This window comes from Parambassis ranga, chromosome 21 (assembly GCF_900634625.1).
Source record: "Parambassis ranga chromosome 21, fParRan2.1, whole genome shotgun sequence".
Lineage (NCBI taxonomy): Eukaryota > Metazoa > Chordata > Actinopteri > Ambassidae > Parambassis > Parambassis ranga.
In genome coordinates this window covers 1,272,354-1,287,521 of record NC_041041.1, presented here as the reverse complement: position 1 = coordinate 1,287,521, position 15,168 = coordinate 1,272,354, and the positions used below count along the sequence as shown (strand labels likewise).

Genomic DNA, 15,168 nt, shown 5'->3' with positions numbered 1-15,168 from the left:
TCCCTACAATTTCCACCCTGCTCCACAGGAAAGGGCTGTAGTTTGATCTTCTTCTGTGACGCTGCAACAAAAACAGAGACAGAATGAGAGTTTCTGTGAAGTCAGGATGGTAAAGATTCACAAAATCCTGCAGGAAGAAGCCAAAGTGTCAAACACTGTGCTCTCTGAGGTGCGCAGCCAAACACAAAACCTGTATTTAATCATTAAAACGCCCTGTGTGAATAATATGCTGCTGCATAAGAGGGGAAAAGGTGGTTTGAAGGATCGCAGTGTCGCCTCTGATCCCTCAGATCGATACAGCCTCAGCTCTGGAGCATCGATCTTCTGGTGTCTGTCTCAGCTTCCTGCCCCACAGAGCCGTCCTGCCCCAGAAGACAGCTCATATTTATCATGACACGTGCAGAGCCACTTCACAGGGCCAGAATGCATTAAGCAGAGTAATGGATGGACCGTACGCACGCTCAATGCCAAGACGTCGGAAAGAGAGATGATGAGATGGACATTTATGTAGGGCGGGGGACGAACCCTGCAGCAGGAAACAACAGACTCAATCCTACTCCCAGATCTGCTGTGTGTTATTGATGATCGGACTCTGTATGTGCTGCAGAGACAAAGGCTAAGGTTCTCAGCATCTGAATAAATCAACACCAACATCTGGATGAGACGACCACATCTGAAGCTGCAGATGAAATGTCCAGAGGAGTTTACGAAAATAAACACAAAGCAAAATGGCCGACTTTCTGCCATATGTCAGTACCTGTCGGTGAATTAGGGCCAAGGGAATACGTTTTTAGAAATTTGAAGGGGGCGCTATTTTGCCACAGACATCCATAGAATAAAACCTGAGCCTGTTTCTGCTGCCTTTCACACACTGCTGAGTAAAGGTACACAGCCCTGCTTTCAAACCTGGACGTCACATCTGTTTTCCTTACAGTGCTGCCCCCATGTGACCAAAAAAATCAATTAAATCATGGGGCCCCATAATTCTTCGCTCCGTCCCTGGTAGCTGGCCTCTGATCACAGACTCTGTGGCGCATTCAGCAGCTCTGCTGTGCCCTAATTACTCATCTCAGACTGGTGCTGAACATCCACGGGGCCACTCTGAGTCGTGATCTCTCTGCGTGAGCTGTGTGTGTGTCATCTCTGACGTTAACGGCCCGCCTACATCGCCCTCTGTCTCCCTCGGTGTCAGAAACACGGAGAGAAGCTGAGCAGCTGCTGCGCGGCGCATCCACGGAGCGAGCGGCCGGACTCATGCCAGCGTCACGGCGCGGGGAGGCACGGCATCCACTAACGCGACTCCTCACTAGAATGGACACCGGAGAGAGAGAGCCCTGACCATCCAGGAACCATGCCTACTGTCCTCGGGGGCAAAGGGAAACTTTCCATTGTCTGCTTTCTGCTCCGATGCGCATACTCTCAGGTGAGCTGAACACTTTCCAAAGAGCACAGAGGAGAAGAGCGTCTCTGTGAACAGGGGAAGAAGTTTGGATTTCTGTACTCCCTCACGCATCAGAGCGTTTAAAGTCCTCACACTGTGCGTAAAGATCAGGAAACAAGAAGCCTAAAACCCGCTCTGACTGTGTTTCTGTCTGTACTAGAAAGAAACTCTGAGACTCGGGGTTCCTCTGACATCACTCAGCACTGATTAAAGCAGTGAAATGAGCCTTTAATTAACCATAACTCCAGTAATTGCTGATACTTTAAGAATGTAACAGGTGTTCCTGCTCTTGTTGCTTTGCATGCTGCTCGTTGCAGGTGTTATGATGGGTTGTGGTTTGTTTGGCCCTCTGGGGGAAGGACGAATTTTACTCATCTGGGTATTGCAGCAGAGCCTGTGATGCTGCCTGTGTGTGTGTGTGTGTGTGTGTGTGTGTGTGAGTGAAACACATGAGAACATTCACACTCATAATGGTCCTGTGAGTGTAAACGGACTCGTGCACTCGCCACGGGGAGATGAGAGCCTGACTGTCTGCACTCACAGTTTTCACACACTGTTTTCTGACTGCAGGCTCAGATCATGAGTCATGCATGCAAGAAAACACACACATGGCCTGCTGCACCACACACACACACAAACACGCACACACACACATGCACACAAACACACACACACAGAGTGGGGCCTAGAAGTAATGTGTGCAGTTTTCACACGAGTGTCAACCACAGTCAGAATGAAACACACAGTCGATGCATGCACACACACACACACAGTCGATGCATGCACACACACACACACAGTCGATGCATGCACACACACACACACAGTCGATGCATGCACACACACACACACACACACAGAGATGGTGACTGTGCATGTGAATTGTGAGATGAATTGTTAAAACAAAGAGGGCTTGCCTAACAGGGACGGAAACAGAGAGTTGCTTGCAAATAAATGAGCATCCGGCTGATCATCTGCAGCTGTTTATATTTCTGACAAAGTCCTCCCACAATGACTGTGTGTGTGTGTGTGTGTGTGTGTGTGTGTGTGTGTGTGTGTGTGTGTGTGTGTGACTGTACAGTTTACAGTAAAGTGCTACGCTGAGATCTGAAGCCACCATGAAAAAAGGCGGGAATGGAGAAGCTGATTGTGAAAGTTTGCGACGTGAGCAGCGGCTGGTGAAGGATGTGAATAAGTGTGTGTGTGTGTGTGTGTGTGTGTGTGTGTGTGTGCCTGTACTGTTATGTGCAGTGATACGGTTGCTAATCAGGGTGTCGAATCTGAAATTTAAATGAGGCAGACACACACCGCTCAGAAGTGTGACAGATCTCCCTCTGTGTGCAGGTTACACGAAGCCAACACAACAGCTGTGCCAAAGACATTCTGGAGGTAAGAGACGACTTTTAACAGTAACAGCAACCACACACTCGTGTTCGAGCTTCACTTTCAGCTGCTTTAGGTTAGCTACCGCGATATTGTACTCTACAGTGACTGCAGCACATGAGAGGAGGAAACACCAGCAGCAGCTCACAGGCTCAAAGCAGTGCTGCACGTTTTCTGCTGTCAGACAATACTGAACAATATCATGATCTCCTTCCATTTAAACAGACAAACAGCAGTGAACCCTCCATGTAATCTACTAGATTAATATGTGTGTTCTGACATGTGATGGACAAACAGTGAAAGTGTTCCTGTTTCAGCTCAAACCTCCATCCATCGATCACTGCTGCAGCTTCAGAGCAGATCATGAGGGTTCAGCTGATCACTGTGTGTGTGTCTGCACAGAAAGAGCTCAAAGAAATCATCTCCACAGTTTGATGTGGAGGAACTGGTCTGTCCTGACCTCAGGGCCGCCTGACCTCTGACCTCAGGGCCGCCTGACCTCTGACTTCATCACCCTTCATCAGACTATATAAATGCTTAGTGGGCTGCACAGGAAGCAGAAACATGGAGGCTGGCTGTCCACATACTTTCGGCCACATGTACTCAGACCGCTGGGATGTGAGCAGTGTTACTGTATTTAGATTGGGTCTGCTGGCCTGGAGCTGAGTCAGATCAGTCTGTTAGCATTGTTAGCATAATATAAAGCTTGTATAACCATGTGTGTAACCATTCCATCAATTTACTGCACAGATACGAACACACATCATGAGAAAGAGCAGCATCAGAGCATTCAAACCAGGCCTGTTACATATTTGTACAACAACATGAAAACATTATGATGACTGATTGAACTCCAGCACTGCTCCAGCCGCTTATATGGATGTGTTGGTCCTAGAATGTCCTGGTACATTCTAAAAGTCAAACATGTTGTCTTTTTGTTGATGAAGATTCTCAGTCATCCAGGTCATCATACGTAGAGAAGGTTGAAGCAAGGCGTCTGGACATGTTGTCCGGCCACTGGCGTGGGTCAGAGCAACGGCAGAAAAAAGGAGACGAAGAGGAGGAGGAGGAGGAGGAGGAGGTGGTGGGAGGAAGATAGCAACACATCATGCTCCACCTGGGAGACCTTGTTGTTGTTGGAGAAGGAAAGGGGCGAGGGCTGGTGCTGTGTCCTTGGTGACTGAGGGAGGGGAGATAATGAAGTGAAAGGACGAGCAGAGAGAGGAAACATTTGCCCTCCAGGGCGTTATGCAGAGGAGGAGGAGGAGGAGGAGGAAGAGGAGGAGGAGGAGGAGGAGGAGGAAGAGGAAGAGGAGGAGGAGGAGGGTTTAGAGTCCTCTGCTGGGCTCATAAATCTGTCTTCCAGTGAATAAATGAGTCAAATTCCTTTTAAAATGTGAAATTTTGTTCCCCTGTGTAAAGCTTTTATGCTAAGCTAAGCTAATTGGCTTCTGGCTGTGGATGTATATGTAGATGTATTGATGTGGTCGCCTACATTTAAACACTTTATGCAGGGCAGGAAGCCAAACGTCTACAAAGTGGTGTCAGCTTGAGGGAGCATACCTCTGGTCCAGGCTCCTGGTCTGCCACCACAGAGAACAGCCTCAGTGTGGGGGAGTCTCTGTCATAAACACAGTGTCTCTGATATACAGCATTATCCAAGCCATGAAAACAAATCATCATTTTCCATTACGAGTGTTTAAGTCCACCTCAAACCCACAAAACAAAGTGACAACTGGCACATGTGTCCTTCTACAGCAGGCCTCAGACTGATCAATCACCAAAGCACACTTCCCAAAAAGCTGAATGACTCCAGCAGCTTCCTGATCTGCAGTCAGTCCACCAACCCTCCAGCACACACACACACACACACTCTCTCAGACATCAAAGCTGATAAACATGACCTTTTCCAGAGCAGCCCTCACTGTGCTGATTCTTCCACATAGCTGAATCATGCTCAGCGGGGAAATGAATGCCACCATTTTGTCAGCATCCATGAGGTTTGTCTGTGTGACTGCAGGCAAGCTAATCAGAGCAGATTATAATCAGAGCCGGAGTCTCTGTGCGGCTGCTCGCCCCTCTGAAGCTGCACAGAGGATCATAACAGTCCAGGTGTGAAATCATGTGGGTTCTTCCTCAGGGCGGGCGCACACACCGTCACAGACCCCGTCACAGACCCCGTCACAGACCCCTCAGCTGTGAGCCGCCGTGTATGACCTCATCTTCATAGTTCCATTTATCATGCCTTTAAAGTGGAGCGTGTTCACAGGGAGGAAGACACGACCACCAGAGGGAGCTTCTATCAGTCCTGCTCTCATGTGGACACTTCTGATTGTTACGATCACTGCTTCAGTTATTGACAGCTGCAGCCTCCAGGGCTGAGGATGAAGTCCATGTGAAAGTATCTGGGTGGGCTCAGAACCGGAGTCAATCCCCATAGACCGCTATGTTGAGGAATGGCATCCATTCATCCATCTTCTGAACCTGTAGTACAGGCAAAGATGTCTAGTACCCGAGACCCAGACTTGATGCTCCACCAAACGATGACTCACGTACAAGTCATCTTGTGATTCCTGGTTTGATCCACCTGCTGTCTTTCAGGTTCCCACACAAACCTTAAGAGTAAGAAGTGTTCTGACCTCAGCCTGCAGTGCCTCCATCTGTGTGAACGAGCGGCTGCTGTGCCGTGCACCTGCACACTAACTGTTCACAGCCACTTCAAACATTTCATTCACATCCTGCACTGCAGCCCACAGTCACACAGCCAGACACACGCCCCCTGGTGGGGAGAACCCCGCTGACGATCAGGACCCTCTGATGTGGCTCTGAAGTGGGAAAATCTGTTTCTGGAGGCTGATTTAGGAAGCTTGAAGTTTCTGTATGTGAAGATGCATTAATCAGTGCGACATCTGACCGTTGACCTCTGACCCCTCTGTTTATGTCGGGACAGGACATGACTCAATCCTGGCCGTCCCAGCAAGCCTTAGGGGGTGACCAGGCCCAGCGAATCCTCTACAACTCTAAGGTATGTGGGTGAGTGTGTAATTAGGAGCATTTGTTGTCTGTTTGCAGGACCCTCGACCCTGACACTAAGTGGCATGAACGATGGTTTTCTCTTGCACGTGTGTGACTTTTTTGTCGTAATAATGCATGTTTGCGTTTGTTGTTCTTTAATCAGGATGCAAAACAGCCGACAGGACAACAAAGGCAAAGTACGTGATGTTTTTATTCTTTCTGACTGACAGGTTTGTGAATTACTTCCTGTTAATATGCCGCTTGTCGTCTGTTGTCAGGTCGGGGGGATGTTCCGCTGCGAACGGCCCGTCACCCCCACGTGGCACCTCACAAATCGTAAGTGGAACATGAGGAAATGTGATCCACGAAAGGTCACCAGACCTGAACCGCCGCTGCGGTGCGTTCAGAAGCGATCAAATACCTCAGACACAAGCTCATAATTGATCTCTCTAGTAAAACAATATTTATGAACCTCATCAGGAAGGAGTGAGAGAGAGAGAGAGAGAGTGTGAAGCGAAGCAGGGTCACTCTGCTAACAGTGTGTTTCAGGCAGTAGGTCGGGTCAAAGGTCACCTAACATTCCTGAAAGCTGTCAGCGGAGACCGATGTGCTCCTGTGTGTTAACATCCTCCTTTTAACGTGAAACACATGTTCAGCCCACTGCATGTTTCTCATTACATAACACAGCATCAGTACAGGGATAAACAAACAGCCTCCTGGTGTGAGGTAAAAATCACAGGCACCATGTTATCACATTATCCACAGCTAATTCTGTAGATAAACAAGATCAGACACATTCTTGACTTTGTTTATGATGTGTTTGACTCAAGTGCTGTTAGCTGACCTTAAATCCGTGTTCTTACCCTCAACTCTCGCCAGGAATCCGGTCCGTGCTGAAGCTGTAGCCGCACGCTGTGCCTGTAGTCAGCGAGCAGCATCTTCTTTTTCCGTTTTATACCTGCTGACAACCAGATTGGAATGCTGTGATCTTGTAAATATCACCCCTCTTCTTCTTCTCACCTGATCTCAAGGTAGACTTGCTGTTCCTCCACATTGGAGGAATCAGTTAAGGTGTTTTGGGCACCTGTTTAGGACGCGCCTCCCTCCCGTAAGAGGTATACCAGGCATGATTATCAGGGTTAAGATGGAAGGCAGACTAAGAAAGTTCCAGGGAGGTCCCCCAGTTGCTACCGTAGACTCTGGATGGATGTGTTATATAGATGTATAAATATCAGCGCCAGTTAATGATGGAACCTGAATTACACTCAGCATGCTTTGATCTGGTAAAAAGTTAATGGACTGTTGTTGGTTTGGTGTGTTTGTTGACAGCATGCTTGCTGACGACCTGAAGCTGAGCAGTGATGAAGACGACACTCAGAGGGTAGGCAGCAATCATCTTGTTGATTATTTATGTCTGAGTGGTTTTGACCTGAGTGGGACATGATTAAATGGTGAGAGGACAGATAAGACGTGTGATATCATCTCTGTTTTGTGTCTCTAAAGGCCGGTCATGAGTCAGCTTCCTGGGACAGGCACAGGTAAAAACTGTCATTGTGTATACGGTGTGTGTTTGAACAGTGTGTATGCTGCACCCAGCTGTGTACCTCCACTGACCCCTCGCTGATGTTTGTGTGTTGACTGACAGCCTGTCAGCACAGCGAGCGCACACACATGGCAGGCGGGTGAGACATTCCAGCTCCGACTCCTCATGCTCAGACTCCACCGCTGAGTCCATCAGCAGTAGCCTTCATTCCCGGAGCCCCAGCCAGAGTCCAGAAGTTCACCCAGATCCTGCGTCGCCCATCAACACACAGCCACCGCACCGCAACAACAAGGAGGTAAGGCCTCTTCTGCTGTCCTCCGTCTGTGCAGCTCGGGTGAATTCTCTGCAGGGAGTGGTGGTTTGAGGGCAGTTTGACAGCAGGTGTGGGGAGGGACAGGAGACTGAGGACTGCATCTGAGGAGAGGGAGGAGGAGGAGGATTGGGAATTAGTGCCTTGGTGTCGTGTCAACAGTCTGTGTCATGAAGAGGAAAGACCTCAGGATCTGGAAGTCATGAAGCCCTCTACAACCAGCTTCTTATTGAAAACATAGTTTGTCCAGTAGAGACGCTGAGCTGAGGCGTAGAGTATGTTAGGTATGACAGACTTGTGGGGGGTTTGGGGGCCGGTTTGAGACGGGCGCTGTACCAGCAATGAAAAGAAAACCTGCTCCTCTTTTATGAATGGAAGGCCCTGTACGACGCAGCAGACTGTACAACTGAACATGCTCCACATCGGGCCCCTATAGAGAGAGGGAGGGAGTGGACTGTGTGTGTTTGTGTGGGGGGTGCGCACCATGTGTTTTTCATTTAAAGTGTTTGAGTGTCTCCCGAGCTACAGACGGGGGTTGGAGTTGTGGAAGCTGCAAACCCAGAGTTCCAGGTAGTGAGAGAAAAAGGGAGGAGACAGAAAAGGAGGAGGGCAGGCGAAGACGGTACAAGAGGCGCAGTGTCCTCTCTGGAAAGAGGGATGAGGGGAGGGGAGGTGGGGAAGTGGGAGGTGGGGGTCACTATTTGGCTTGAGGAGTCGAGGTTTAATTTAGCTCCAGGTCAGCTAAGACAGAAAAAGAGAGAACAACTAAGAGAGAGACAGAAGTGTGCAGTCCAGACGTGAGTACCCTCTTTGTTTGGTTGAAGGACTGAAAGCCTTCCTGTGTGCGCCTCTGATTCTTATGGACAGACAGACTTTAAGTAAACATTGAGTGAGTCAGTTTCTGTGATTGCGTGGTGGTTGAGCTGCTGTAAGCGGTGCGAGTGCACAGTGACTCCATGCAGACCACTGAAGGAAGGTTAGTGTCAGCTGGTTTCATTTTAGGTGGTGGTGATGTATTCCTGGTCTTATTTAACTGGAATGTGTGGATGTTATAAGCACGACTGACTGACACATGTTATTCCTAAGTTTAGTTAAATGTAACCCTCAGGGACTCTGCATCCTCTGCCTGCACCTTATACCTCACTTTAAATTGAACTAGATTTGGCTTCAATGTGGCGTCTTAGAGTGGCTGATGTTCATGTTGATGGATCCACCATCAGGAGAACAACCATGCTGTGCATGGAGAAAGACCTCTGCTGCCTGTCTGCAGTCTGCTAAAGGCCATGTGGACAAACCAGAGGACTGCTGGAAAGTGTTAGAAATTACTTGGTTTAAATAAAAAGCTTGAAGAGAGGTAAACTCTGCAGCCCAGCATCAAGAACCTCATCCGCTCTGTGCAGCATGGTGGTGGTAGTATGATGGTTGGGGCGCGTTTTGCTGCATCTGGACCAGGACAGCTTGTCATCATTGATGGATCAATGAATCCTGAATGACAGCATGATGTTAGGACATCTCTGTACTGAGGAACGGACTAAAACTCCTCCAAGCTGTTGTGGACGACTGATCAGCATTTGGGTTCTCTCTGTCTTTTTCAGGACTTATGTGAAACTCTGCTGATGTTTTGTGTCATTTGTTTTGTTTTCATCAGCCCCCTGTGACCCAGTGGCAGTTGGATAAATGGTTAAAGAAGTCCCGCAAAAAATCTGCCAGCAGTGAACAAGATCCCTCCCAGAGCGCTCCAGGACGCCCGCCGTCTCCTCACACCCTTCGAGCCCCATCTCCAGCCAGGGCGTGGGACAGCAATCAGGAGTACAGTCCAAGCCAAAGTCCAGTTCTCAGCCCACAGTTCGACTACAGCCACAACAACAGCCCCCTTCCCAGCCCTGGTTACAGCTACTGCCCTAGCCCCAGCCCATTTACCAGCACCTGTCCAAGCCCCAGCCCTAGTCCAAGACACATCCCTGTCTGCAGTCCAGTTCCAAGTGTTTGTCCCAGTCCGTTTGGGAGTCCAAGAGCCAGCCGTAGTCCTAGCCCTATATCTAGAGGTCCTCCAAGAAGCCCAAGTCCAAGTCTTCCTGCTCCTTCCAGGGTTTCTCATTACCCTAAGAGTCAAAACCAAACACAACCTAACGTAACAACCAGCACCCAAAGGACAAAAGTCCGGCCATGGATTGCCCCATCGCCTAACAACAATACAAAGAGCAAGCATACAAGTGACACTTATCATCAGCAGAACAGGCCCAAGACTCGACCTACACATGACCAAGACCAAGGCCAACGTAAGTCCAAGACCTCTGTGGTTTTAACCGCTAATCAGAGTCAAAGCCACAAACCCAGACCGAAACCCAACTTTCATCCAAACCCTACAAAACAGCTCTCAGAGGCTCCCAAAGCTAAGAGCACAGCACATCTAGAGCCAACCCAGGACAGCAGACCCAACCACAAGCCTCCATTTCAACGTAGCTCACAACACAGCCCCACAAGAGCAAAGCACCTGGTTCACAACAGCCGTGAAACCAACACAGGTCACAGTTCTCACTCCCAGTCTACCTCCAGGGCTGTGAGTAACCTGAACCCTAGATCCAGCCCCAGCCAAAAACATAGGTCAAAGTCCTGGGAGGCCCCAGGTCCAGACTCTGTGCATGTTAACCACACAAAGACACCACAGAAGAAACCCCAATCGAAGGAACAGGAAGTGGACCACAGAAGAGATCATCTGACCCGCACAGAAGGGAGGAAACACGAGAGAAAGGAGGACAGACACCGGGACAAACAGCAAGGGAAACCAGAGCAAAAGGAAGACAGGAGGCTGGCGGAGGAGCAGCTACTGAGACGTCCCTGGATCCAGAGTTCAGCTGAAGAAGAGGACGACGAAGAGGAGGGAGACACAGAAAGGCAGAGGAGGAGAAGAGAGGACACAGCACGAGAGGAAAGCAGGAGGAAGAAGGAGCAGCACCACAGACGCGAATGGCAGCCAGGTCAGACCAAACAGAGAGCGGCTACCAACAACTCAGAGCGACACCGCCTTCCAGACAACTCACACCACCAGGAGAGGACAAAGAGGGGAGGGAGAAGTGAGGAGGAGAGAGAGTTACAGACCTCTTCTCCTTCCTCACATTCCTCAACTCCTCACAGACCGCCCTCCTCATCCTCAGCCTCTTCCTCCTCAAACTCAGATTCAGAGTCTGAATATCAGGCTCCGATCGCAAAAGCTCCAGCGGACTCCACCTCTCATAAGAGACTCATCAGGAAAAAACAACAAGGCCCGGGCAGGCCTGACGCACACGGGCCGAAGGTGGTGCACCCCAGAGGACCCAGCTCAGGTAACCCAGGCGAGGGGCAGCACAGTGAGGGGAGGCAAAAACTCTACACCCTGGTCCCATTTGGGCGAGGAGACAAGGCTGCACCGTCCTCCCAACGGGGGCTGCGGAATCTGGTGGTGCACATAGACCTCTGTCTTCTCAAGAGAGTCCCAGACAGCACTACGAATTCCCCTGTTAAAAAAACACCCCCTCTCTCCTCCTCTACCAAGGACAAGCAAAGAGAGGCTATGAAGCACCTGTGTGTCCCTGAGACAAAGGACGGCAAGAGGAAACGCAAGGTAGGCAACACAAGGCTTTCATGCCCGAACAGGAGGCAGGAATTGCTGGCTTGTTTTTCAAAGCACGCATGTGTATTTATATATATATGTGTGTGTGTGTGTCCAGCTGGAGAATGGTGTGTCACACAGAGAAAGCAAGAGGAGTCTTTCCTTTGTAACTGACCTCTCAGGTCAGGCAGAGTCTTCATCTGTCACCGCTGAGAACTTTGAGACCGAGACCACGCACAATGGGTAAGACACACCGCCTGCAGGTCCGAGCCCTGAAACCACCGCAGGCATTTTAACACTTCCTGCTCCCTCATCCCTCATGAATGTGGTTTTTGGTTGATGTGCCCTGTTCATGCAGGGTGGATGTTAACAAGCGGCTGCATTCCAAACAATTCACCTTGACCTGCCAAAATACCCATCCCTGCTGCAGTGTGTTCTGTGGTGTTTGCATCAATGTGTGTGTGTGTGTGTACTTTCAGGTACTTGGAGGAATACTTGGACAGCAAGTCTCCACTGTCTCCGTTGTCTCCTCTTCCTCAGAGCCCCGAGCCAACCAAGCCTACCTCCAAAACAAAAACCGCAGAACATCATCACAGCCACAAGAACAGAGACAAAAACAAAGAGTCGGCCATAAAGGTAACAGCTGCTTCTGAAGATCATCACACCATAGGACTCCGCTGTTGTCTGCATTTTTTGTTAATATTAACCTTTTTTTTAAGCCCAAGATGGAGGTGGAGTGTGTAAAAGTGTCAAGACCCCAACCGCCACCCGAGTCCTGGGGCCCTGCCGGACACAGAGGGACTGTTCCAAACCACGAAACGTGAGCAACCACACTACACAGCCCACAAACACACACTCACAGCAGACACAGCCGTGGGTAATGTGGCGTAGTGATGACGTACAACACACTTTTTTATTATTCCTGTTCTTTGTCTTCTCAGTCCTCACTGTGCTGAGTACTACTTACATGAAGCTAAAAGGATGAAGCACCGTGCTGACGCGATGGTGAGTCATCCAGGAAGATTTACCTTTTTTACTTGGAGGACGAAGCATAAGAACAAAAAGCAACAAAATCCACACACACACACACCTAGTGCACAATGTGAGTAGTGTAAGCTACAGCCTAATAACACAGTACAATTTGCACACAGCTCATTTCTGCTGCAGAGGCAGGTAGAATCAGTCTGTCCTAGACAACAGAAGCTGTTGTAGCATCTGTATCTGTGATCATCGACTGCGACTGTAAATGACGTCCACGGTTTGGCGGCTTAGTTTCATCATAGATTTTCATCTTTTTGTCCACTTTTATCCCCAGGTGGACAAACTGGGGAAGGCTGTGAACTACGTGGATGCTGCTCTGTCATTCATGGAATGTGGGAAAGCTATGGAGGAAGGGCCGCTGGAGGCGAAGTCTCCTTACACCATGTACTCTGAGACAGTGGAGCTCATCAGGTGAATCACACACCGATGCAACAAATAGAGACAAACATCGAGTGTGCCTCCTTTAACATTTGTTTTTTGTGTGTTTTAAGATACGCCATGAGGCTAAAGAGCAACTCCGGCCCTGGGGCGAGGCAGGAAGACAAACAGCTGGCGGTTCTGTGGTGCGTCTGTCGTCCGTTTATGCCACACATCTATCCTCACGCTGAAGGAGCTGCATTCAGAGGATGATTTGTGGCCCATCTGAGACGCTCTGCTTTGTGTGCCCACAGTTTCCGGTGCCTGGCCCTTCTGTACTGGCAGATGTTTCGTTTGAAGAAGGACCACGCGCTGAAATACTCCAAAGTGCTGCTCGACTATTTTAAGGTAAATCTAAACAGTCACGAGCTTGCTTTGCTCCTTACATTCTTGTCCCTTCGGTTTATGGACAGGTAGAAGGTAATACAGCCTGTTTTGGTGTGATTACAGAGTCCTCCAAAGGAGCCTCCAACAGCACCCTGCTGGAACGACTCCGAGAAGTAGGTGGATGATAAACCTGTTTCCAGATGAGTTGGGGGTAAAATGTGCATAAAAGCTGAAATATGAATTAAACTCAGACAACATGTGACACACTTAAAGTGTGTATGGAGTTAAAAAAATGCAATATTTTAAATGATTGACAGCCCTAATTATGGATAGCAACATGAATACATCAATACAAACTGAGTTTCCTCGGTAGAGTAGCCGGACTCTGCCGAGCCGAGCTCAGTCAGGAGCTTGGTTTAGAGTGGCTGCTCCTCCACGATGAGAGGAGCTGAGGCCCCGGGGCAGACCAGGGCACGCTGGAGGTGCGTGCCCTGGTCTCTGCGCTGGGCTGGGAACGCCTCGGTATCCTCCCAGGTGAGGTGACTGGGCAGAGGGAGGTCTGGGCTTCCATGTATAGACCCCCTGCACCCAGAGTCCAGATAAGGAGGAGACACTGTGTGGATGCATGGACAGCCAGACATCTGGTGCATTATGGAACAATAGTAGCGCTCTCCTCCGCTCCCGAAGCGATGACACTTGGTTGTAAACATGCAGCCGTCTTATATTCCCACGTTTCTGGGATTAAATGGAAACAACTAAATGATTTCCTGCTGATATGTTGTCTGAGTGTCTGAGCTCCCCAGCTTCTTTGGAAACAGGCTGTATTATTGTGTCTTCCATGCACATGGCTCCACTCCAGCCCCTGAGGCCTCACTAATCTGCATTCTGCCTGTTCTGACCTTCAGGGGTTCAGCAGGGCCGCCTCCTCCTCTCTCGCCTAACGCCAAACACCTCGGCCGGAGTTCACACGGGGGCAGCAGCTCTGCGCCTCTCATCAGCATTCCCCAACGTATCCACCAGATGGCAGCAAACCACCTGAACATTACCAACAGTGTCCTGTACAGCTACGAGTACTGGGAGGTGGCAGACAACCTCGCAAAGGAGAATAAAGGTACGTCAGACTGACACCTGAAAAGTCTCTGTTTAAAGAGTTCTTCAGAGTCACCGTTTCTCATCGTTACAGAGTTCTTCAACTACTTGAACACGTTGTCTGGACCGCTGACTCTTCACAGCAGCATCACTCATGCTGTGCAGTACACCCGGCAGGCCCTCCAGTGGATACGCATAAGTGCCAAACTCAGCTAACACACAGAGGACTCCCTTCCTGCTGCCCACTGTGGACACACATAACTCTGGATCTCTATGCAGCTAACAGGACGCCGCGGTGTGTGTGACCACGCACACCTTCCTTCTCATCACTGGATTCATCTGAAGAGTTCATGGATTATCATTTTTGCCAAAGGTTCCTTAAACAGCACAAGTCATTTTTTCTTATCAATGTATTTTGGATTTATCACCCGTCTAGAAGGCCAGGACCGGATCAGATGCCACTTCCTCCAAAGCAGGAAACCTGTCTGCCTCTTTTGCTATGAAGGTTGTAAAGACTTTTAAATATTTTAGTTTTTTATGTGTTTTTACTGTGCAATACTTGATGGATTCTTTGTTTTTAGGAAAAAAAGGAAAAATACGAAATAATAAATTGTTGGTGAGCCTTACTGCCAGTTGAAGAGCATGTTTGGCCTTGTTTTGAGTGACAGATCACACAGACTTCCTTCAGACAAATAACACACGATGTGTCAAAACAGTCTTTAAACCGTCAGTGTGAAAAGCCTCTTATCGTTCTGACAGTCTTAACCGGCAGTTCATTCATTTATTTTTCCCAGAGTTGAATCACAAATGACGTGGGCACAGGCACACACATCTGACATTTTTCACAGTGTGGTGAGAAACACTGACACACACACACACACACACACACTGTCTGCCATCTCCAGGCACACAACAACACACACCTACATGGAGATCTGCTGCTGTGCACAGGAAGCAGACCAGCTGAAGGAGGTCGACACTGGAACTGCAGTTCCTCGAACAGCCACAAGGGG

The 15,168-nt window shown here is 49.2% G+C and overlaps 1 protein-coding gene across 1 annotated transcript; it reads left to right on the top strand.

The window, feature by feature from the left end:
- The first annotated feature begins 1,203 nt into the window (after positions 1-1,203).
- Positions 1,204-14,793, top strand: aff3 (AF4/FMR2 family, member 3). The gene is made up of 19 exons (XM_028393104.1): positions 1,204-1,423; positions 2,786-2,830; positions 5,775-5,849; positions 6,003-6,036; positions 6,118-6,175; positions 7,169-7,220; positions 7,343-7,377; positions 7,485-7,677; positions 9,341-11,293; positions 11,400-11,524; positions 11,761-11,917; positions 12,001-12,101; positions 12,223-12,286; positions 12,597-12,733; positions 12,814-12,885; positions 12,994-13,087; positions 13,190-13,239; positions 13,972-14,177; positions 14,250-14,793. The coding sequence occupies exons 1-19, from the start codon at positions 1,352-1,354 to the stop codon at positions 14,369-14,371; spliced, it is 3,645 nt and encodes a 1,214-aa protein (XP_028248905.1). The 5' UTR covers positions 1,204-1,351; the 3' UTR covers positions 14,372-14,793.
- Positions 14,794-15,168: the final 375 nt, after the last annotated feature.

Excerpts from the sequence above, each read along its gene's own strand:
- aff3 (XM_028393104.1), top strand. The coding sequence starts at position 1,352 with ATGCCTACTGTCCTCGGGGGCAAAGGGAAACTTTCCATTGTCTGCTTT. Across the intron at positions 1,424-2,785 it reads TCCGATGCGCATACTCTCAG|GTTACACGAAGCCAACACAA; the intron begins GTGAGCTGAACA and ends CTCTGTGTGCAG. Across the intron at positions 14,178-14,249 it reads CCTCGCAAAGGAGAATAAAG|AGTTCTTCAACTACTTGAAC; the intron begins GTACGTCAGACT and ends TCATCGTTACAG.